Source organism: Mobula hypostoma, chromosome 3 (assembly GCF_963921235.1).
Source record: "Mobula hypostoma chromosome 3, sMobHyp1.1, whole genome shotgun sequence".
In the NCBI taxonomy this organism is placed as follows: domain Eukaryota; kingdom Metazoa; phylum Chordata; class Chondrichthyes; order Myliobatiformes; family Myliobatidae; genus Mobula; species Mobula hypostoma.
Window position 1 is genome coordinate 40,353,752 of NC_086099.1, and position 24,885 is coordinate 40,378,636.

General features: G+C 43.4%; 1 protein-coding gene across 3 annotated transcripts in view; it reads left to right on the top strand.

Moving 5' to 3' along the window:
* Positions 1-24,885, top strand: part of itga2.2 (integrin, alpha 2 (CD49B, alpha 2 subunit of VLA-2 receptor), tandem duplicate 2) — a 158,335-nt gene that overhangs the window by 47,121 nt on the left and 86,329 nt on the right. Inside the window, exon 1 of one of the 3 annotated variants that reach the window (XM_063042909.1) lies at positions 14,504-14,999. The exons of the other annotated variants lie outside the window; for them this stretch is intronic. Within the exon in view, the coding sequence (XP_062898979.1) occupies positions 14,899-14,999 (101 nt within the window). The 5' untranslated portion in view covers positions 14,504-14,898. Of the gene's footprint in view, positions 1-14,503; positions 15,000-24,885 lie in introns of those variants that run through there. 3 annotated transcript variants of the gene reach the window in all.

Sequence of the window (24,885 nt, forward strand, 5' to 3'; positions counted from 1 at the left end):
CTGAAAGAAGGCCAAATTTGAAGAAATGAGAAAGGATCTAAAAAGCGTGGATTGGGACAGGTTGTTCTCTGGCAAGGATCTGATCGGTAGGTGGGAAGCCTTCAAAGGAGAAATTTTGAGAGTGCAGAATTTGTATGTTCCTGTCAGGATTAAAGGCAAAGTGAATAGGAATAAGGAACCTTGGTTCTCAAGGGATATTGCAACTCTGATAAAGAAGAAGAGGGAGTTGTATGACATGTATAGGAAGCAGGGAGTAAATAAGGTGCTTGAGGAGTATAAGAAGTGCAAGAAAATACTTAAGGGGGAAATCAGGAGGGCTAAAAGATGACATGAGGTTCCCTTGGCAGTCAAAGTGAAGGATAATCCAAAGAGCTTTTACAGGTATATTAAGAGTAAAAGGATTGTAAGGGATAAAATTGGTCCTCTTGAAGATCAGAGTGGTCGGCTATGTGTGGAACCAAAAGATATGAGGGAGATCTTGAATGGGTTTTTTGCATTTGTATTTACTAGGGAAACTGGCATGAAGTCTATGGAATTAAGGGAAACAAGTAGTGAGATCATGGAAACTGTACAGATTGAAAAGGAGGAGGTGCTTGCTATCTTGAGGCAAATTAAAGTGGATAAATCCCCAGGACCTGACAGGGTATACCCTCGGACCTTGAAGGAGACTAGTGTTGAAATTGCAGGGGCCCTGGCAGATATATTTAAAATGTCGGTGTCTACGGGTGAGGTGCTGGAGGATTGAAGAACGACTCATGTTTGTTCTGTTGTTTAAAAAAGGATCGAAAAGTAATCCGGGAAATTATAGGCCGGTAAGTTTGACATCGGTAGTGGGTAAGTTATTGGAGGGAGTACTAAGAGACAGAATCTGCAAGCATTTGGACAGACAAGGACTTATTAGGGAGAGTCAACATGGCTTTGCGTGGTAGGTCATGTTTGACCAATCTATTGGAGTTTTTCAAGGAGGTTACCAGGAAAGTGGATGAAGAGAAGGCAGTGGATGTTGTCTACATGGACTTCAGTAAGGCCTTTGACAAGGTCCTGCATGGGAGGTTAGTTAGGAAAATTCAGTCGCTAGGTATACATGAAGAGGTGGTAAATTGGATTAGACACTGGCTCAATGGAAGAAGCCAAAGAGTGGTAGTAGAGAATTGCTTCTCAGAGTGGAGGCCTGTGACTAGTGTTGTGCCACAGGGATCAGTGCTGGGTCCATTGTTATTTGTCACCCATATCAATGATCTGGATGATAATGTGGTAAATTGGATCAGCAAATTTGCTGACGATACAAAGATTGGAGGTGTAGTGGACAGTGAGGAAGGTTTTCGAAACTTGCAGAGGGACTTGGACCAGCTGGAAAAATGGGCTGAAAAATGGTAGATGGAGATTAATACAGACAAGTGTGAGGTATTGGAAGGACAAACCAAGGTAGAACATACAAGGTAAATGGTAGGGCACTGAGGAGTGCAGTAGAAAAGAGGGATCTGGGAATACAGATACAAAATTCCCTAAAAGTGGCGTCACAGATAGATAGGGTTGTAAAGAGAGCTTTTGGTACATTGGCCTTCATTAATCAAAGTATTGAGTATAAGATTTGGAATGTTATGATGAGGTTGTATAAGGCATTGGTGAGGCCGAATCTGGAGTATTGTGTTCAGTTTTGGTCACCAAATTACAGGAAGGATATTAATAAGGTTGAAAGAGTGCAGAGAAGACTTCCAAGGATGTTGCCGGGACTTGAGAAACTTAGTTACAGAGAAAGGTTGAATAGGTTAGGACTTTATTCCCTGGAGCGTAGAAGAATGAGGGGAGATTTGATAGAGGTATATAAAATTATGTTGGGTATAGATAGAGTGAATGCAAGCAGGCTTTTTCCACTGAGGCAAGGGAAGAAAAAAAGACAGAGGACATGGGTTAAGGGTGAGGGGGGGAAAAGTTTAAAGGGAACATTAGGGGGGGCTTCTTCACACAGAGAGTGGTGGGAGTGTGGAATGAGCTGCCAGACGAGGTGGTAAATGCGGGTTCTTTTTTAACATTTAAGAATAAATTGGACAGGTACATGGATGGGAGGTGTATGGAGGGATATGGTCTGTGTGCAGGTCAGTGGGACTAGGCAGAAAATGGTTCAGCACAGCCAAGAAGGGCCAAAAGACCTGATTCTGTGTTGTAGCTTTTGTATGGTTTCTATGGATGGAAGTTCTATTAGTCTAGATAGAGTTTACAAAGAATGGGTAAATGCCAAAGAAAGGAGAGAGAAAAAATAACTGAGTGACTTAAATATGTATGTTATTTTGTTATTCTGTGCAGTTTTATGTCAAATATTTTGTAAACCTACATAAACTGTGCCATGTCACAGGAAAAAAATTTGCACAATGTAAGATTTTTGCACACACTCACTACTAAAAGTTAGAGGGAACATTGCTTCTGACTAAAGAAATTTCTCCGCATCTCTGTTCTAAATGGACGTCCTTCAATCCTGAAGTCATGCCCCCTTGTCCTACACTCCCCTACCATGGGAAATAACTTTGCCATATCTAATCTGTTCAGGCCTTTTAATATTCAGAATATTTCTATGAGATCCCCCTCATTCTCCTGAACTCCAGGGAATACAGCCCAAAAGTTGCCAGACATTCCTCATATGGTAACCCTTTCATTCCAGGAATCATTCTCGTGAATCTTCTCTGAACCCTCTCCAATGTCAGTGTATCCTTTCTAAAATAAGGAGCCCAAAACTACACACAATACTCCGAGTGTGGTCTCACGAGCGCCTTATAGAGCCTCAACATCACATCCCTGCTGTTCTATTCTATACCCCTAGAAATGAATGACAACATTGCATTCACCTTCTTCACCACTGACTCTATCTGGAGGTTAACCTTTAGGGTATCTTGCACAAGGACTCCCAAGTCTCTTTGCATCTCTGCATTTTGAATTCTCTCCCCACCTAAATAATAATCTGCCCGCTTATTTCTTCCACCAAAGTGTATGACCATACACTTTCCAACATTGTATTTCATTTGCCACTTCCTTTCCCATTCCCCTAAACTATCTAGGTCTTTCTGCAGGCTCTCTGTTTCTTCAACACTACCTGCTCCTCCACCTACCTTTATATCATTGGCAAACTTAGCCACAAATCCATTAATCCCATAGTCCAAATCATTGACATACATTGTTAAAAGCAGCAGTCCCAACACTGACCCCTGTGGAACTCCACTGGTAACCGGCAGCCAGCCAGAATAGGATCCCTTTACTCTTACTCTCTGTTTTTGCCAATCAGCCAATTCTCCACCCATGCTAGTAACTTCCCTGTAATCCATGGGCTCTTATCCTGCTAAGCAGCCTCATGCGGCACCTTGCCAAAAGCCTTCTGAAAATCTAAGTACACCACACCTACTGCATCTCCTTTGTCTACCCTGATTGTAATTTCCTCAAAAAAAATTGTAGTAGGTTAGTCAGGCAGGATTTTCTTTTCAGGAAACCATAGTGGCTTTGGCCTGTCTTGTCATGTGCCTCAAAGTATTCCGTAACCTCATCCCTAACAATTGATTCCAATAACTTCCCAACCACTGATGTCAGGCTAACAGGTCTATAGTTTCCTTTCTGCTGCCTCCCACCCTTCTTAAATAGCGGAGTAACATGTGGAATTTTCCAGTCATCCGGTACAATGCCAGAATCTATTGATTCTTGAAAGATCATTGTTAATGCCTCCGCAATCTCTCCAGCTACTTCCTTCAGAACTCAAGGGTGCATTCTATCAGGTCCAGGAGATATATCCTTCTTCAGACCATTAAGCTTCTCAGTCGTAATTTTCACTGCACATACTTCACTTCCCTGACACTCTTGAATGTCCGGTATACTACAGATGTCTTCCATTGTGAAGACTGATGCAAAATACGCATTCAGTTCCCCTGCCATCTCTGCGTCTCTCATTACAATATCCCCAGCGCCATTTTGTATTGGTCCTATATCTACCCTCAACTTTCTTTTACCCTTCGTATACTTAAAAAAAAGCTTTTAGTATCTTCTTTGATATTAGTCACCAGCTTCCTTAGATAATTCATCTTTTCCTTCCTAATGATCTTCTTAGTTTCCTTCTGCAAGTTTTTAAAAGCTTCCCAATCCTCTATCTTCCCACTAGCTTTGGCTTCCTTGTATGCCCTCTCTTTTGCTTTTACTTTGGCTCTCACTTCACCTGTCAGCCACAGTAGTGTCCTTCTTCCATTCAAAAATTTCTTCTTATTTGGAATATATCTGTCTTGCACTTCCCTCATTTTTCGCAGAATCTCCAGCCATTTCTGCACTGCTGTTCTTCCTGCTAGTGATCCTTACCAGTCAACTTTGGCTGGTTCCCCTCTCATGCCATTGTAATTTCCTTTATTCCACTGAAATACTGCCACATTGGAATTTAGTTTCTCCTTCTCAAATTTCAAAGTGAACTTGATCATATTGTGTTTACTCTTCCCAAAGGATTCCTTAACCTTAAACTCTCTTATCACCTCTGGATCATTGTACAACACCCAGTCCAGCACAGTCAATCCCCTGGTGGGCTCAACAACAAGCTGTTCTAAAAAGCCATCCCTTAGACATTCTACAAATTCTCTGTATTGAGGTCCAGTACTGGCCTGCTTTTCCCAATCTACTTTCATGTTAAAATCTCCAATGATTATCATGACATTGCCCTTCTGACATGCCTTTTCTATCTCCTGCTCTAATTTGTAATCCACATCCTGGCTGACGTTTGGAGGCCTGTATACAACTACCATTAGGGTCCTTTTACCCTTGCCATTTCTTAACTCAACCCATAGAGACTCTACACCTTCCTGTGTCATCCCTTTCGAATGATTTAATATTATTTCGAATACACAGGGCCACACCACCCCCTCTGCCTACTAACCTATCTTTCCGATACACCGTATATCCTAGGACGTTCAGCTCCCAATGGCAGCTATTCTTTAGCCAAGTTTCAGAGATGGCCACAGCATCATACTTGCCAATCTATAGCTGAAATTCAAGATTGTCCATCTTATTTCTTATGCTGTGTGCATTCAAATATTATACTTTCAGTCCAGTATTTGTTGCTTTCTGTTTTAACTGCACCACACCTCTCAGTGCCAGAGACGCGAGCGCCGTGGTCATCCTCTGTCAGGTCACCCCCTCCCCCCCAACAGCATCCAAAATGAGATAACAATTACTGAGGGAGATGGCTACAGGGTATTTCTATGTGGTATGTTCCATGTGGTGTCTCTAAATAAATAAGTGGAGCAACTGGTCTGAGCAGAGGCCCTGAAGTTAACAATGTCTATCTGCACCTTTCCCTCCATTCCCTGTAGACCTCAGCTATTTTAGAACTACAAAAAACACTCAACATGTGTACAAGTGAAGCAATAGTGCAGAATTTCTTTCAGAAAAAAAATTGGTTAGCAGTATCTACGGTATAGGTCTTTTGTGGTATTGAGATGGTGTCAATTGCAGAGATTGATCAACACTGCGTATTCCATTCATGCACTAAAAGAAATAAGAGTGTGAAATTCACAAGCTTTGTACTTGCACAGCTCCTAAATGCAGGTTACTATTCAAGCTTTGGTGAGGTCATGAGCCTGCCTGACAAGCACAACTTAGGTAATGTTGTGGGATGACAGAGAAAACTAATGGTTAACTCAATGGGGGGAAAAAGCCTTCCCTTCTTTCAAAGTACAGTATAGGTTCTATTTCACAAAAGTATTCTGGGAAAGGTCATAAAAGTCAGAATATTACTCAAACATCAAAGATCGCCGTCCTAAAGATATAGCACTACTTTACCCTGAATGTGCTCCATGAGCCTTCTCTCTTTCTAAATTATTCAGTAGTAATTGTTCTATGACCTCTCAGCTGAGACAGACTCAAACAATTTCTGACTCCCTGCATCATAAATCCAGAAAGACGTTAAATTATTATACTGAGGGTGGAGTGAGGAAATGGTTCAGGAGCAATTTGACTTGGACGTGATTACAATCTACTGTTATGTCACATACTGCCTTTTCTTTACTATTACAACGTGGAGTCCTGCTTTGGAATTCATGAGAGGAAATCAACGTATGGTAACTAAAATTAGGATAGCAAATAATAAATAGCCTTTCCTATTGGTGCATAACAAACAGGAAATCTTTTGAAAATGTACAAGGATTTGGAGAAGCCAAAGTTAAGGTAGTGCATGAAGTTTTCTTTTCGATGTCTAAAGAATTACTTGTTTTGGATCAGGATGAGGCTTTCCGTTCCAGGACATCTCAAATGTCCTCTTTCTTTAAGGGTCGGGGTTTCCCTTCTGCCGTCATCAATGATGCCCTCACCCGCATCTCCTCCATTTCCCGCACTTCGGCCCTCACCCCATCCTCCCGCCACCACAACAGGGACAGAGTTCCCCTTGTCCTCACCTACCACCCCACCAGCCTCCGGATCCAGCACATTATCCTCTGCAACTTCCGCCACCTTCAACAGGACCCCACCACTAAACACATCTTTCCCTCTCCACCCCTCTCCGCTTTCCGCAGGGATTGGTCCCTCCGCGATTCCCTTATCTGCACATCCATCCCCACGGATCTCCCACCTGGTACTTATCTCTGTAAGCGTAAGTACTACACCTGTCCCTACACCTCTCTTGCCACCATTCAGGGCCCCAAACAGTCCTTCCAGGTGAGGCAACACTTCACTTGTGAGTCTGTTGGGGTCATCTATTGCATCCGGTGCTCCCAGTGCGGCCTCCTCTACTTCAGTGAAACCCGACGCAGATTGGGGGACGGCTTCGTCGAGCACCTCCACTCCGTCTGCCACAACAGGATCTCCTGGTAGCCACCCACTTCAACTCTGCTTCCCATTCCCATCCAGATATGTCCATACGTGGCCTCCTCTACGGCCATGATGAGGCTAAACTCAGGTTGGAGGAGCAACACCTCATATGCCGTCTAGGTAGTCTCCAGCCCCTTGGTATGAACATAGAATTCTCCAACTTCCGGTAATTCCCACCCCTCCCTTCCTCTATCCCTATTTCATTCTGCCCCCTCCTGCCTGCTGCCTATCACCTCCCTCATGGTTCCGCCTCCTTCTTCTACTACCCATTGTTTTCCTGCCTATGACATCCCTGCTTCCCCTCCCGCACCCCTTTGTCTTTCAAATTACTGGTTTTTCAACTGAACCTACCAGCCTTCTTCCAACCCTCCAAAAACCTCCTTTCTTCAGTCCTGATGAAGGGTTCCAGCCCGAAACGCCGACTCATCGTTTCCACTGAGGCTGCCCGACCTGAGTTCCTCCAGCGTGTTGTGAGTGTTGCTTTGATCCCAGCATCTGCAGATTATTGTGTGTTTAAAATACAAAGCTGGATCCCTGATTGTACCAGAAAAAGAAATATACAATTATTCTATTATTACTAGAATCTAGAAGTATTTGAAAGGCACACTCTGAGACAGAACATTTTGATAGGGATTGACAAAATGGTTGTGAAGATTTTGCTTCCTTCAGCTAGTGAGCTGGGATCAAGGACAGGCCCTAAAGGCTTGTCTGGGATACTGAGTTTTTTTTTCCATTGAGAGTACTTGGAATCGTTCTTTTTTTTTGCTCAGAGGCCTTTGGATGCTTAGTTGCTAAATATATTCAAAAGGTTTTTGTACACTGAGGAAGGTAGAGGATATGAAATCAGACAGCATGAAGCATGCAATCATAAACAATTTTATTTGATGGAAGAGCAGGCTTGAGAGGTTGTGTGTCCTGGAGTCATGGGGTTATACAGCATGGAAACAGGTCCTTCAGCCCAGCTCATTCATGCTGCAAAAGCTCCCTACCTGAGGCACTCCCATTTGCCCTCCTCTCCTGTAAACATTTTCTATCTATGAATCTATCTAAGTGCATTTTAAACTGTACTTTCCTTTACAACTTCCACTGGCAGATCTTTCCACGTTAACCCTCTGTGTGAATTTTAATTTTTACCCCTCAGCTTTAATCTATGCTCCCTAGTTTTAGATTCCCCTACCTTGGGGAAATAATGAGACCACATACTTATCTATACTAATGATTTTACTGTATATAAGATCCCTCACTCTCTTATGCTCTGGAGAACAAAGCACCAGCCTATCCAAACTTTCCCTGTAATTTAAACCCTCCCAGTAACATCCTCGTGAATTTCTTCTATAGCCCTTCCGGCTGATGGCTAGGTGACCAGAATTCCACACAATACTCCCAAGAATGGTCTTACGAATGTTTTGTGTAGTTGTAACATGATATCCCAACTCCTGTACTCCATGCCCTGACTAATGAATGCAACCTTGCCAAATGCTTTTGCACCACCGACCAATGTTGCCACATTCAGGGAAATACTTACTTGTACCAATCCATCCTGACTGGGATCTTCAAGTAAGGAAATTGAGGATCCAATTGCACAGGGAGGTATTGGGGCCAAGGTCTCGGAGTTTATTGATTAGTTTTGAGGGCTGTTTGTATTGAATGCTGAGTTCTGGATGATAAAGAGCAGTTCAGTTAATCGGCAATATCCCCTGGGAATTCTGCTTAGTGTTGAGGGATTATGAGTTTAAGGCCCTACTTGAGTGTGCTCATGGAATGGAGGTCAGTGGGCTCTGATTTTCACAATCTGATTTTTCTCCCTCCTAGCACATATCCCTGCGAGCAACAGAAAACCTACACCTGTCCATTCATCTCCCATGCCTCCATTCAGGGTCTCAAACAATCCTTCCAGGTGAGGCAATGCTTCACTTGTGAATCTGTTGCGGTCATCTGTTTTATCTAGTCATAGTCATAGTCGTACTTTATTGATCCTGAGGGAAATTGGTTTTCGTTACAGTTGCACCAACCAAGAATAGAGTATAAATAAAACAGTATAAAACCATAAGTAATTAAATAGTAATATGTAAATACCAGGAAATAAGTCCAGGACCAGCCTATTGGCTCAGGATGTCTGACCCTCCAAGGGAGGAGTTGTAAAGTTTAATGGCCACAGGCAGGAATGACTTCCTATGACGCTCAGTGTTGCATCTCAGTGGAATGAGTCTCAGGCTGAATGCACTCCTGTGCCCAACCAGTACATTATGTAGTGGATGGGAGACATTGTCCAAGATGCCATGCAACTTGGACAGCATCCTCTTTTCAGACACCACCGTCAGAGAGTCCAGTTCCATCCCCACAACATCACTGGCCTTACGAATGAGTTTGTTGATTCTGTTGGTGTCTGCTGCCCTCAGCCTGCTGCCCCAGCTCACACCAGCAAACATGATAGCACTGGCCACCACAGACTCGTAGAACATCCTCAGCATCGTCCAACAGATGTGGTGCTCCCAATACAGCCTCCTCTACACTGGTGAGACCCGATGTAAATTGAGGGACTGCTTTGTTGAACACCTCCACTCCATCCGCCAAGAGTGGAATTTCCCAATGGCTATCCATTTTAACACCTATTCCCATTCCTATCCTAACAAGTCAGTCTGTGGCAGCCTTTTTTTGTCATGATGAAACCATTGTCCAACTTGTCAAATTGAGCAATTTGGGAGGAGAAGATGGCGGCGTGACGCAGCTCGCAGCAGCCACTCTGGTGGTGATGTCTGTTATTTGTCAAGTAGGGTGCCGTGCACAATCCTGATATGATAGAGACAGATGTGAGAGCACGGAAGAACATCTGGTGAAACCTCTGAAATGCCTGCTTCGCTGCTGCTGCTACTGTGTGGTCCAGAATCTCTGGAGGGGAAGGTCCCGAGTCCTCGGCTTTGCTTGTTGCTCAGCGGCTGGGGCAGGGTCAAAGCGCTCGGCAGAGGATGGTGCTTGGAGAGGCTGTGTCAGAGGGGCTAGTCGGAGGCTTGAAGTTTTCAGACGGACTCGAGTCCGCTGCGGTTGGGTGCTTCCAACGGTGCTGCATCGGCAAGTCTGTTGTGCTTGGAGGTTCATGGCAGGGAGAGTTTCTCCCTTCTGCCGCCTGTGTAAGATGATGAGGCTATCAGGACTTTAGGACTTTTTTTTTTACTGTGCCCATGGTCTGCTCTTTATCAAATTATGGTATTGCTTTGCACTGTTGTAACTATATTATAATTATGTGGTTTTGTAAGTTTTAGTCTTGGTTTGTCCTGTGTTTTCTTGTGATATCGTTCCGGAGGAATGTTGTATCATTTTTTAATGCTTGCATTTCTAAATGTCAATAAACGAGGACTGAGTGTCCTCATAATCTAAGTTGAATTTAATTTGTCAGGGTGGAGGAGCAACATTTCATTTTCTACCTAGGTAGCCTCCAACATTGATTGCCTCTTTTGGAGGAGAAGGCTACAAAGCTGATTATTTTCTGATCTTTTATTTTACTGTAGACATTTATATGAATGTTGACATTCTTAAGAGCAGCACCTAAAGGGTGCATTTGTTTGCTTGCCAAGTGGAATCTTGTTAGGCTTATGTACTTGAGCAACTGGACAACTGTCTCCAATATACTGGGCAGTATCCAATCGAAAGATTTCTGTATTGCGTTACAGTGCGAATAGATTCCAATCCTCCTCAGGCGGATATCATGATTTTAATGCTGCTACTGTTCACCAGCCTGTCTGACGAACATTTACCTCACAAGTGATGTGAATGGAACTCACGGCACAAACTGTCCACTGCACTGTTCCCCAAATTATGACTGTAAATGCTTGCGAAGAGTGCTTCATAGGTTGGAAAGTAACTTGGAATGTCCTGTAGCCATGAACAGCACCATAAAACTGGGAGCTTGTCCTTGTGCATCTGCCACCCAGTGGACAAAATTAGGAATCATGCTACCATTTGATAAATAATTTGAAAATTGTGTTCAAAGGCAATGCAATGTCATTCCATTAGTGAGTCATGTTATACAATGACCCTGTAATACAACTTTGACAATGTCAACTACCACTGCAATTCCATGAGAATATCTTGACAATTCTTCAGTCATAAATGCATAGATTTTACCAGGAAATATGGCAACTAATTTACCATCGGGGAATATAAAGTAAAAATAGCATGCAGTCAGACTGTCAGGAAGGGCAGGCAGGTGATGGGACTTAGTTGCAGCCAACAGGCTGAGTATCAAATCAACAGGGATGCAAAATCAGAAAGGACAGCAAATAGAGGGGGTGGTGTGGCTCTGCTGGTAAAGAATGGCATTAAATCAGTAGAAAGATGTGACATAGAATCAGAAGATGTTGAATCCTTGTGGATTGAGTTAAGAAACTGCAAGGGTAAAAGGATGTTGATGTTAGTTATATACAGGCTTCCCAACAGTGGCTGGGAGGTGGACCACAGGTTACAACAGGAAATAGAACAGGCAAGTCAAAAGGACAATGTTATGGAGATTTTAACATACAGGTCGATTGAGAAAATCAGGTTGGTAATAGACCTCAAGAGAGTACATTTGTTGAATGCTGAAGAGATCGCTTTTTAGAGCAATTTGTTGTTGAGCCTACTAGGGTATCAGCTATACTGGATTGGGTGTTATGTAATGAACCGAAGGTGAATTAGGGAGCTTAAGGTAAAGGAACCCTTAGGAACCAATGATCACAATATGATTGTGTTCAACTTGAAATTTGATAGGGAGAAAGTAAAGTCTGATGTAGCAGTATTTCAGTGGAGTAAAGGATATTGCAGTGGTATGAGAGAGGGGTTGGCCAAAGTAAATTGGAAGGAGTTGCTGGCAGGGATGTCAGCAGAGCAGAAATGGCGTGTGTTTCTGGGGAAAATGAGGAAAGTGCAGGACATGTGTATTTCAAAAATGACGAAGTACTTGAATGGTAAAATAGTACTACTGTGGCTGACAAGGGAGGTCAAAGCTATTGTAAAAGCAAAAGAAAGGGCATACAACAAAGCAAAAATAGAGGAAGATAGAGGATAGGGAAGTTTTTAAAAATCTACAGAGAGCAACTAAAAAAATCATTGGAAGGGAAAAGATGAAATATGAAAGCAAATAATATCAAAGTGGATAATAAAAGTTTCTTTCAAGTATGTTAAAAATAAAGGGGAAATGAGAGTGGATATATGACTGCTGAAAATGAGGCAGGAGAAATAATAACGGGGGGGACAAGGAGATGGCTGCTGAACTAAACGAATTTTTTGCATCAGTCCTCTCTGTGGAGGATACTAGCAGTATGCCTGATGTTGTGTGTGAAGGAAGAGAAGTGGGTACAGTTACTGTTACAAGAGAGAAGATGCTCAAAAAGCTGAAAGACCTAAAGGTACATAAGTCACCCAGACCAGATAAACTGCACCTTAGTGTTCTGAAAGAGGTAGCATAGAGATTGTGGTGGCATTAGAAATGATCTTTCAGAAATCATTTGACTCTGGCATGGTGCCAGTGGACTGGAAAATGTCACTCCACTCTTTAAGAAAGGAGGAAGGCAGCAGAAGGGAAATTGTAGACCAGTTAGCCTGATCTCAGTGGTTGGGAAGATGTTGGAGTCAATTGTTAAGGATGAGGTGATTGAGTACTTGGTGACACAGGACAAGATAGTACTAAGTCAGCATGGTTTCCTTCAGAGAAAATCCTGCCTGATGAACCTGTTGGAATTCTTTGAGGAGACTACAAGTCGGATAGATAAAGGGGATGCAGTGGATGTGGTATATTTAGACTTTCAGAAGGCCTTTGACAAGGTGGCACACATGAGGCTGCTTACCAAGATAAGAGCCCTGGTATTACAGGAAAGTTACTAACATGGTTAGACCATTGGCTGATTGGAAGGAAGCAGTGAGTGGGAATAAAAGGATCCTTTTCTGGTTGGCAGCCAGTGACTAGTGGTGTTCCGCAGGGGTTGGTGTTGGGACCACGACTTTTTATGCTATGCGTTAGTGATTTATATGATGAAGTAGATGGCTTTGTTGCCAAATTTGCGGATAATATGAAGATTGTTGGAGGAGCAGATAGTGTTGAGGAAACGGGTAGGATGCAGAAGGACTTAGACATAGGAGAATGGGCATGAAAGTGGCAAATGAAATATGTTGGAAAATGTATGGTCATGCACTTTTGGTAGTAGAAATAAGTATGCGGAAAAAAGAAAGAAAGAAATGTGCAGAATATTTTCTAAATGGGAAGAAAATCCAGGAATCTGAGATGCAGAGGGACTTGGGAGTCCTTGTGCAGAACACCCTGAAAGTTAACCTGCAGGTTGAATCAGTGGTGAGGAAGGCAAATGCCATGTTAGCATTCATTTCAAGAGGTCTACAATACAAGAACAAGGATGTGATACTGAGGCTTTATAAGGCACTGGTGAGAGCTCACCTTGAGTATTGTGAACAGTTTTGGGTCCTTCATCTTAGAAAAGATGTGCTGGCATTGGAGAAGGTCCAGAGGAGGTTCTCAAGGATGATTCCAGGAATGAAAGGGTTATCATACGAGGCACATTTGATGGCTCTGGGTCTGTACTCACTGGAATTCAGAATGATGAGGGGGGATCTCAGTGAAACCTTTGGAATGTTGAAAGGCCTAGGCAGAGTAGATGTGGAAAGGATGTTTCCCATGGTGGGAGAGTCTAGAACAAGAGGGAGCAGCCTCAGAATAGAGGGGTACCCTTTCAAAACAGAGATGTAGAGAAATTTCTTTAGCCAAAGGGTGGTGAATTTGTGGAATTTGTTGCCACATGCAGCTGTGGAGGCCAGGTTGGTTGGTGTATTTAAGGCAGAGATTGATAGGTTTTTGATTGGACATGGCATCAAAGGTTATGGTGAGAAGGCCGGGAACTGGGGTTGAGGGGGAGAAGAAAAAAGGTCAGCCGTGATTGAATGCTGGAGCAGACTCGATGGGTCAGATGGCCAGATTCTGCTCCTATGTCTTATGGTCTAATATGTGGATTCTGTGACTCAGCTACAGAGAAGTGTACTGAGAATGTTACCGTCATTTAACACCTCCAGGTGAAGGCAAATCAGAAGCCACAGCTCACTGCAGAGGTCCATGCACAGCTGAGGGATCATGATGCTGCCTTTGGATTGGGGGATGTGACAGCTGTCAGGGGAGCAAGAACTGTGCTTCCCTCTCTATCAGGAAGGTGAAATGGAAGCAGTATCAGAGAATACATAGCCACTTCTGCAATACCAGGGACATGAGGTGCATGTGGTACAGAATTCAGAGGATTGCAGACTACAAGTCTATCCTTCATGTCAGTGACCAGGTATATTTCACTCTCCAATGGGCTGAATGTCTTCTATGCCCAGATTCATGCACAGAACAAAGTACTGGTGAGGAAGGCACCTCTTCCCTCCAGGGAAACAGACACTCCACCTGGCTGAAGCTAAGGTGAGGAAGACCCTGGCCAGAGTCAACCTATGCAAAGCTACAGCAACCTGATAATATACCAGATCAGGTTCTGAAAGACTGCCCAGCCCAGATGATGGAGGCACTGACAGTAACCTGCCTAAATGACTGTAGTCCGGTGGTATTAACATCAACCATTATGAAATGCTTTGACCAGCTGGTCATGGAGCACATTAAGCCTTTCTCCCGGCTACTTTGGACTCTTTCCATTTCACTCGTGGCTTGAATCAATCCACTGATGATGCAGTAGCCTCTGCCCTCCACTCTGTCCTGTCAAACCTGGAAAATGGGGTCTTGTATGCCAGACTGTTGATTATAGACTTCAGTTCTGCACTTAACACCATCGTACCCCAGAAATCGACGTGGAAACTGTCCTCTCTGGGTTTCAACACTTCCCTTTGCAAATGGACATTGGACTTCTTAACGGTAAGGCCACAGTCGGGCCATTTGGGCAGCAACGTCTCTAGTCCTATTACACTGAGCCCTGGCTCTGGCGCTCCCAAGGCTGTCTGCTCAACCCGCAGCTGCTCACACTGCTGACGCATGACTGTGTCAGAGGATCCAGCTCAAACCACAGCAAGTTTGCGGATGACACAACAGTGGCTGGCCTCGTCAACAACGGTGACGAGATGGGGTACAAAGAGAAAGTGGAGCGGCTAGTGAATTGGTATGAAAAGAACAACCCAAGCCTGAACATGGAGAAGACCAAGAAAATCATTGCGGACTTCAGGTGGGTGAAGATGAACCATCCCCCTCTGCGAATACATGGCTGCTTGGTAGAGAAGTTTAAGTGTACCAAGGTCCTGGGCATTTACATCACAGATGACCTCACCTGGTCCCTCAATATCACCTCCCTGAACAAGAATGCACAGCAGCACCTCCACTTCCTAAGGAGATTAAGGCAAGCGAGGCTCCCACCCCACCCCCCATCTTAACTGCATTTTGTAGGAAGACCATTGAGAGCATCCTGACAAACTGCATCTCTCTATGGTATGGAAGCAACCAAGTATCGGACCGGAAATCCCTACAAAGGACTGTGAGAATGACTGAGAGGGCCTAGCATTCATTGGGGACATTTATCAGGAGCACTGCATATGCTGGGTCCTCAGTATTATTAAGGATCCCACCCATCCATCTCGCATCCTCTTTGGCTTTCTGCCATTAGGCAGGAGACTACGATGCATAAAAACAAGAATGGTCAGGATGAGAAACAGTTTCTTCCCCCAGGCCATTAGGCTTCTGAACTCCCTCCGCATCACATTCGAAGTGTCACTGGTTAACCTGTTCTGTACCTTACAATATTTAACTTGCGCACTTCAGTTTGTTATTTATGCGTAACTGATCCGTAGATTTTATCCTTCCTTTCATAAGTTGCTATGTGTAGTACTGTGTTCAGAGAAATGTCTGCTCATTTGATGGTATACTTGTATGTAGTTCAGTGACAATGAACTTGACTTGAAGCTAAGTTCCAATAGTTTTGAAGCATTTTTTCAATGTTTCTTTATGTATGGCACGGAACATTCTGACACAATTGGAAGATGACCAAGTCAGGGAGCAATGGTGAGTGGGCTGTCAAATCAGAAATTTTCAAGGCATGCCCTGCTATTTCCTCACTTTCCCCACATCTGATCTAATCTAACCAACACCCTTACATGCAAATTAAACATGCAAGTTTTTATTGTTAAGTTTGGAGACAGCATTCTTTGGCAACTTGCCTTGGGAGATTCCAAGAGCAACACCTTAAAATACATTAACAGAAGGGTAAGTAGCTCAGTGTTGACCAGAAATTCCATGTGAAAATATTTCTGGAAGTCCTCAAATAGCATGTTTCCATTCTGCCACACTTGAAGCGACACACACACCATTTTCTGCTTTGCAGCAAAAATCAGTCATTAGTAAAATGCAGAAAATCTCAATATAAAGTTCATTTATGAATAATAATACAACCTTCATCCAAAACAAAGTCAACAATTCTAATTACATTTGTAAATCAGATCATTTTTTGTTTTTGTAGCAATTTGCATTTGAGGCCCCCAGTGAACTAAGTAGCACATTTAGCACCATAAATCCAAGCCAGTAAAAAGTCAACATGGATGTATGACAATTCCATTAATGTTTTGAGGTTGTAATGTAACTAGCAGAATGGATAAGGCAAAAAGAAAACAGATGTGGTAAACTTTGAATTTCAGAAGACCTCCTTTAAATTGCAGATGAAACCATCCTCCCTCCCAGGGACTCTGTGTACACTTTTCATTGCCTCAGTTCGGTATAATCAAAGACTCTATCAATCTTGGATGTTCTTTCTTCTCCCCTCTCTCATGGGACAGAAGATACTGAAGTCAGAGAACACATACCAGCAGGCTCACAGGTTGCTTCTATCACACTGTTAACAAACTCTTGAATGGCTCTCTTGTACAATGACATTGTCTCTTGACCTCATATTCTACTTCGTTATGATCCTGCACTTTATTAATTACCGAGCAACACACACAAAAATGCAGGAGGAACCCGGCAGGCCAGGCAACATCTATGGAAAAGAGTAAACAATTGATATTTCGGGCCAAGAACCTTCATCAGGACTGGAAAGGAAGAAGACAAATCAGAGAAAGAAGGTTGGGGGGGGGAGGAGAGGAAGAAGTAGAAGGTGTCAGGTGATGGGAGAAACTGGGAGGGGTGAAGGTGAATAGAGAGCTGAGAAGTTGATTGGTGAAAGAGATAAGGGCTGGAGGAGGACGATTCTAATAAAAGGATAAAAGACCATGGAAGAACGGAAAGGGAAAGAAACACATGAGGGAGATAATGGACAGGTTAGGAGATAAGGTGAGAGAGGGAAACACGAATGGAGAATGGTGAAAGAGGCTGGGTGGGGGGCAATAACCAGAATTTTGAGAAATCGATGTTCATGCCAATAGGTTAGACGCTACCCAGACCGAATATAAAATGTTGCATCTCCAACCTGAGCGTGGCCTCATTGCAGCAGTAGAGGAGACTGACATATTGGAATGGGAAGTGCAATTAAAATGAGCAGCTACCGGGAAATCCCATATTTTCTGGCAGACAGAGAGTAGGTGCTCGGTGAAGCAGTATCCCAATCTACATTGGGTCTCACCAATATACAAGATGCCATACTGGGAGGACCAGACACCATAGGTGACCCTAACAGACTCACAGGTGAAGTGTCGTCTCACCTGGAAGGACTGTTTGCTGCCCTGAATGGTAGTGAGGGAGGAGGTGCCGAGGCAGGTGTGGCACATTCTGCTTGCAAGGATAAGTATCAGGAGCAGGAGGGAGATCAGTGGAGAGGGACGAGTGGACAAAAGAGTCACATAAGGAGCGATCCCTGCAGAAAATGGAAATTTGGGGGCAGGGAGGAAAAGAAGTGCTTGGTGGCGGGATCCCGTTGGAGATGGCAGAGGTTATGAAGAATTATGTGCTGGATGCAGAGGCTGGTGGGTTGGTAGGTGAGTACAAGAGGAACCTTATCTCTAGTGTAGTAACAGGAGGATGGGGTGAAGACAGTTGTGCACAAAGTGAAAGATGTGAGGGTGAGGGCAGCATTGATGGTGGAGGAAGGGAAGCCCCTTTCTTTGAAGCAGGACATCTTGTTAGTTCTGTAATGAAAAGCATCATCCTAAAGCAGATATGGCAGAGACAGGAAGTGAGAAAAGGGGATGGCATTTTTACAAGTGACAGTGTGAGAAGAGGTGCGAGTAGATGTGGGAATTAGTGGGTTTATAAAGGATATCAGTAGATGGGCTGTCTCCAGAAATGGAGACAGAGTTTGAGAAAGGAGAGGGAGGTATCGGCAATGGACCAATTAAATTTGAGGGCAGGAAGCAAAGTTGATGAAATCGGTGAGCGCAGCATGGGTGCAGGAAGCAGCACCAATGCAGATGATGTTGGAGCGCATAAAGAGTTGGGGAACAATACTGGTGTAGGCTTGAAACATGGACTATTCCACGTAGCTGACAAAACAGCAGGCCTGGCAGGAGCCCATGTGAGTCTCACAGTCACACTTTTGGTTTGGAAGAAGTGAGAGGAGCCAAAGAAGAAATTATTGAGAGCGAGGACCAGTTCCGCCAGATGGCGAAGAGTTGTGGAAGGGAACTGGTTACGTCTGCTGACCGGAAAGAAACAGAGGTTCAAGGCTGTCCTGATGGGGGATAGAGGTTTATAGGGACTAGACCTCCATAGCGAAAATGAGACAATCAGGGCCAGGGAACGTGAAGTCATTGAAAAGATTAAGAGCATGTGAAAGTGTCATGGATGAAGGTAGGAAGGGGCTAAACCAGGGGAGATAAAACAGAGTCAAGGTATGAAGATGCAAGTTCAGTGGGGAGGAACAAGCAGAAATAATCGATCTACCTAGACAGGCAGGTTGATGGATATTGGGTAGGAGGCAGAAACAGTAGATGCAGGGTGAGGGGACTACGAGATTGGTGACAGTGGATGGGAGATCCCCAGGGTTGATAAGGTCAGTGATGGTGTGGGAGACATTGGCCTGGTGCTCCTTTATGGGGTAAGTAAGAGGAGGTGTCTGAGAGTTGTCGCTTGGCCTCAGCAAGGTAGAGGTCAGGCTACAAGACTACTACAGCACCCTGCTTCACTTGCACTTTTTTTTGCAGCTTTATCCTTTATTATTTTAACTTCTTCTACCTTAGTTCTCGATGTAATGATTTGAACTGTATGAGCAATATGTAATACAAGCTTTTCCCTTTATCTTGGTACATGTGACATAATTAACTAATACCAATACCTAAGTTAGAGAATGCAGTAATAGGGTTTGCATACACGCCTGGATTGAGGAGCGATTAATGGCAAAGAACAGAAAAGGAATAAACAATTAGAAGGCTGCAACTTGATGGGTTCCATAGCTGTTCCTAATTTAGATAAAAGAAATGTATTATTTAAGGAAGGCAATTGCAATGTTAGGATACATTTTGAGAGGACTAGAATATAAGAGCAAGGATGTGATGCTGAGGCTTTTCAGAGCATTGGTCAGACCGCATTTGGAGTGTTGTGTGCAGTTTTGGACCCCTTGTCTTAGAAAATCTGGGTGGTGGGATGGAGATGCATTTCTACTAAAAGAGGTGTAAGGTGCTCTTCCTCTCGGCAACTCTGCAGGTCACCCTTGGGCAAGGTGTAGCACCTGCTTAGCCATCAGATCATGGTTATGTGAAGCCATGGGAGCAGATGGTGGATGGTCTTATGAGCAGCTGGTGCATATGACAAGTCTTTGTTATGCGACTACTGACACCAGACAGAAAATCTCTGAAGAGTATTGATAAGGACTGGGGTCACCCATCTTGTAAAGACTCTGCCCAGAGAAAGGCAATGGCAAACCACTTGTGTAGAAAAACTTGTCAAGAACAATCATAGTCATAGACCATGATCACCTACATCATACGACAGGGCTCATAATGATTTATGGTGATCGAAGAAATTATGTGCTGGCATCGGAGAGAAGGTCCAGAAGATCATGAGACTGATCCCTGGAATGAAAGGATTAACATATCAGGAGCATTTGAAAGTTCTGGGCCTGTACTCGCTGGACGTTAGAAGAATGAGCAGAGGGTATCTCATCAAACCCATCAAATATTGAAAGGCCTAGATAGAAAGCATGTTTCCTATTGTGAGGGAGTTTAGGACCAGAGGATACAGCTTCAAAATAGAGGGATGTTTCTGTAAAACTTATGAGGAGGAATTTCTTTAGCCAAAGGGTGGTGAATCTGTGGAATTCATTGCCATGGGTGGCTGTAGAGGCTAAGTTGTTGCGTATAAATAAAGCAGAGAGTAATAGGTTCTTGATAAGTTAGGGCATCAAAGGTTATGAGGAGAAAGGATGAGAAATGGGGTTGAGAGGGATAATAAATCAGCCATGATGGAATGCAGAGCAGACTCCATGGGCTGAATGGCCTAATCCTGCTCCTATGTCTTTTGGTTTTACTACTTAAATGCTGAGATAATGAAAAGTTTGGTGTTTGAAAGGACCTAGTCATCCTTGCACATGAATTGTTGAAAGTTAGCATGTAGACACAGAAAGTAATTAGAAAGGCAACGAGTTCAGATACTTGTTAAAGAATTTCATACAGAAGTAAAGGTATCTTCTAGCAATTATATGGAATACTGGTGAGACTATTCCTGCAGTGTTATATTCTGGTCTTTTTCATTCCCAACCAAAGTATGTACTTGAAATAGAGGGAGTGAAGCAAAGGTTCACCAGATTCTGGAATGAGAGTATTGTCTGATGAGGAACAGGTCCAGTATTCTCTGGGGTTAGAACAATGTGAGACAATCTCTTTGGGAAAAAAAATTCGGAGATAAGTTAAAATATCTTCACCAACAGAGTAGAAAATCTTTGGGATCCTTGGCACAAGGGGGCTTTGGAGGCTCAGTTGAAAGTTGGAAATTGCCAGTTTTTTGGATATTAAGTGAAACAATATGGAGCTGGTGCAAGACAACAGATGTCAATGTCATATAAGTCAGTGATGATAAATTTGATTCTGACTCTGAAATTAGTCTGAAAGATTTGTTTGTGATCTTGTATGACGCACCAGATGTAAGGGACCTAGTTATCCAATTTCTATTTCTTACTTTCTAATGAACAAAGATAAATTTCTGTTAATATCATTAGCATTTTGAGATGCATTATTGCAAGAATGAATCCAGATCTACATTGTTACTGGATCACTTGCTTGCTGGTGGAGTAATATAGAAATCATCAATTGAAGCTCATAGAACATAGAATAGTACAGCACAGTACAGGCCATTCGGCCCACAATGTTGTGCTGAACCTCAAACCCTGCCTCCCATATAAGCCCCCACCTTAAACTCCTCCATATACCTGTCTAGTAGTCTTTTAAACTTCACTAGTGTACCTGCCTCCACCACTGACTCAGGCAGTGCATTCCACGCACCAACCACTCTCTGAGTAAAAAAACCTTCCTCTAATATCCCCCTTCAACTTCCCACCCCTTACCTTAAAGCCATGTTCTCTTGTATTGAGCAGTGGTGCCCTGGGGAAGAGGTGCTGGCTATCCACTCTATCTATTCCTCTTATTATCTTGTACACCTCTATCACGTCTCCTCTCATCCTCCTTCTCTCCAAAGAGTAAAGCTCTAGCTCCCTTAATCTCTGATCATAATGCATACTCTCTAAACCAGACAGCATCATGGTAAATCTACTGTGTACCCTTTCCAATGCTTCCACATCCTTCCTATAGTGAGGCGACCAGAACTGGACACAGTACTCCAAGTGTGGCCTAACCAGAGTTTTATAGAGCTGCATCATTACATCGCGACTCTTAAACTCTGTCCCTCGACTTATGAAAGCTAACACCCCATAAGCTTTCTTAACTACCCTATCTACCTGTGAGGCAACTTTCAGGGATCTGTGGACATGTACATCCAGTTCCCTCTGCTCCTCCACACTACCAAATATCCTGCCATTTACTTTGTCCTCTGCCTTGGAGTTTGTCCTTCCAAAGTATACCACCTCACACTTCTCCAGGTTGAACTCCATCTGCCACTTCTCAGCCCACTTCTGCATCCTATCAATGTCTCTCTGCAATCTTTGATAATCCTCTACACTATCCACAACACCACCGACCTTTGTGTTGTCTGCAAACTTGCCAACCCACCCTTTACCCCCACATCCAGGTCGTTAATAAAAATCACGAAAAGTAGAGGTCCCAGAATCGATCCTTGTGAGACACCATTAGTCACAATCCTCCAATCGGAATGTACTCCCTCCACCACCACCCTCTGCCTTCTGCAGGCAAGCCAATTCTGAATCCACCTGGCCAAACTTCCCTGGATCCCATGCCTTCTGACTTTCTGAATAAGCGTACCATGTGGAACCTTGTCAAATGCCTTACTAAAATCCATATAGATCACATCCACTGCACTACCCTCATCTATATGCCTGGTCACCTCCTCAAAGAACTCTATCAGGATTGTTAGACACGATCTGCCCTTCACAAAGCCATGCTGACTGTCCCTGATGAGACCATGATTCTCTAAATGCCCAGAGATCCTATCTCTAAGAATCTTTTCCAACAGCTTTCCCACCACAGATGTAAGGCTTACTGGTCTATAATTACCTGGACTATCCCTACTACCTTTTTTGAACAAGGGGACAACATTCACCTCCCTCCAATCCTCCGGTACCATTCCCGTGGACAACGGGGACATAGCCTTTATTCCGAAAATTTGAACCATCATCTTATGCAGTCTCTCAGGATCTATGGGTTCTGAAATGACTGAAGCCAAAGTGGAACCCGTAAAATCTGTCATTACTACAGACTGCTGTGGAGGCCAAGTCATTGGGTATATGTAAAATGAAGATTGGTAAGTTCTTGATTTGTCAAGGCATCAAAGGTTATGGGAAGAAGGCAGGATAATGAGGTTGAGAGGGATGATGGTTTAACCATAATGTAATGGTAGAGCAGACTTGATGGGCCAAATAGCCCAATTCTTCTCCTATGCCTTATGGTCTAAATAACGTAGCCAGTGTTGTCTAGTTTGATGCAAGTCAATTAACACAATCCCATTCTTTTACAAAGCATCTCTTGAGGAATCAGCTCTCTCCTGTGGGCCAGCAGTCTGTACTCTATAGACTATGCCATTTGTTTGCAAAGCTGTTCTTTTAACTTCAGACTGATTACTGCTTGCAATTAAGATCTGATGACTTGTTCTTGTTTACAATAGGAAGCTGAACAAAAAGGCTTTGGTTGGAAGTTTAACTTACTCAAAAACAATTCTTTGAAGTTTCAGCTACTGTGTTAGAAAGTTGAGCTTGGCAAAAAAGAACCCTGGCCTTGGAGAGTGAATATCCATCGCAAGTCTAGAGGCCCGGACTGGTGTTAGAGGCCTGCTGGTGCCTCTGTGCAGACATCCCACCTCTCCCAGAAGTTCTGGGAGTCTCACACATATTAATAGCAGCTCCCTGATGCCCGCAAGTTATATACAATATCCCGGAAATGAAAGGGAGAGGGAGCGCGGGAGCAGGAGCGAGCATCCTGATTGGTCTCTCTTTGTGCTAAGTAGACCTATCAGTTTTCTCTGTGGGCGGGCTTTACAGTCGACCTCTGTCTCTCCATCAGTTCAATTTCGTGTCCTGCATCACCATGGCAAAGTGTTTCAAGAAAAGAAAGTATAAAACGCACTTCACCCCAGGCTACACTAAGGTGCACCCCTGCCTAATAGGGGTGAAAAATAATGACAGTGTTGCTCGCTGCACTGTTTGCAACAGTGACTTTTCTATTGCCCATGGTGGGTTAAAATGTAAAAGACATGTTGAGGTGAGTTTAACATGTGTCATTCATTCATTAGTGTAGCTAACATTATTTAAACTAGCTGGCTAGCTGCTAAGGAGCTACTCTACTTATGTCCTACGTGATGAGGCTAAACTCCCTGTAGACGTGCTTAAAGTTGTAATAGAATTAAAAAACGACTCCATGATAATATACAAGTACATGCTGTATTTCTATGTCACATTTTCTGCACATACCCAGTTTACAGATTACAGATTAGACAAAATCACTAAACAAAGTATTACATAAAACAATATAATAAGGATACACCTTACGCTTTTATTTCTTTTAGGGACCACAACATATTAGGGAGGCTAATCGCAGGAAAGCCTGCTCAAGTATTTCACAGCTCTTTTCAGCAGAGCCACATCACAGTACAAGGAAAGTTTGCAAAAGAAATAGAAAAGCTATTTGCATTAGCATTGAGATTGCCAACAAAATATTCAACAAGGAATATATATATATGCAAATAGTTTCAATATGTGTCAAATAAATTGTTGTGTTCTTTCATAATCAAATGTCCCGTATACATGCGCCCTTGGAGGTCGACCGGGGGGGGGGCAGGGGGCAGGGGGGGTGCTATCTCCCTGAAGTGAGTTTTTACAGGGTGGGATGTCTGCTCTGTGTGTGAAGGGGTGAGTAGGTGGGAGACTGAGAAAGGGCCTTGATTTGCTGTTATCTTGTTTTGTTGTTGTTGCTTGTGTTGTACTGCTGAACATTGTGGGCATGCTATGTTGGCGCTGGAATGTGTAGCAAAACTTGCGGGCAGTCCCCAGCACATCCTTGGGTATGCTGGAATGCAAAGAACACATTTCACTGTATGTCTCGATGTACATGTGATAAATCTGGATCTAGAGGTAATCTTCCATCTCCCAAGCTGATGGTCTACTGCTGCCCTGTAGACCATGGGCTTTATGCCAGGCCAGGTTTCATGTCTTGCCTGTCAACCAATTTTTTAAAATCAGACTACCAAACGTTGTGCAGTTAGAAAGAGAGTTTCACAATAGTTGTCTGCCTTACTGAGTGTTGGAAGGAATTCATGTTTCGCAATGTCCTGTCAAGGACAATTACTTTTAAGGATATGTTGTGAGAGGACCTTTGTTTTTGCAGAAACTAATTGTTTGTAGAGTTAATGAATCAACAATGATTCAAAACTTGAGCATACACAAGCAGTGACTGCGTGAAATTGAAGTTGCAATAGGTCTCGAGTGTTACACTGCAACTTAGAAACAGAACAACAACCCATAATCTTTAGTATTTGTCCATAACTAATTTACATAAAATAGTGGTTATCTGTTCAGT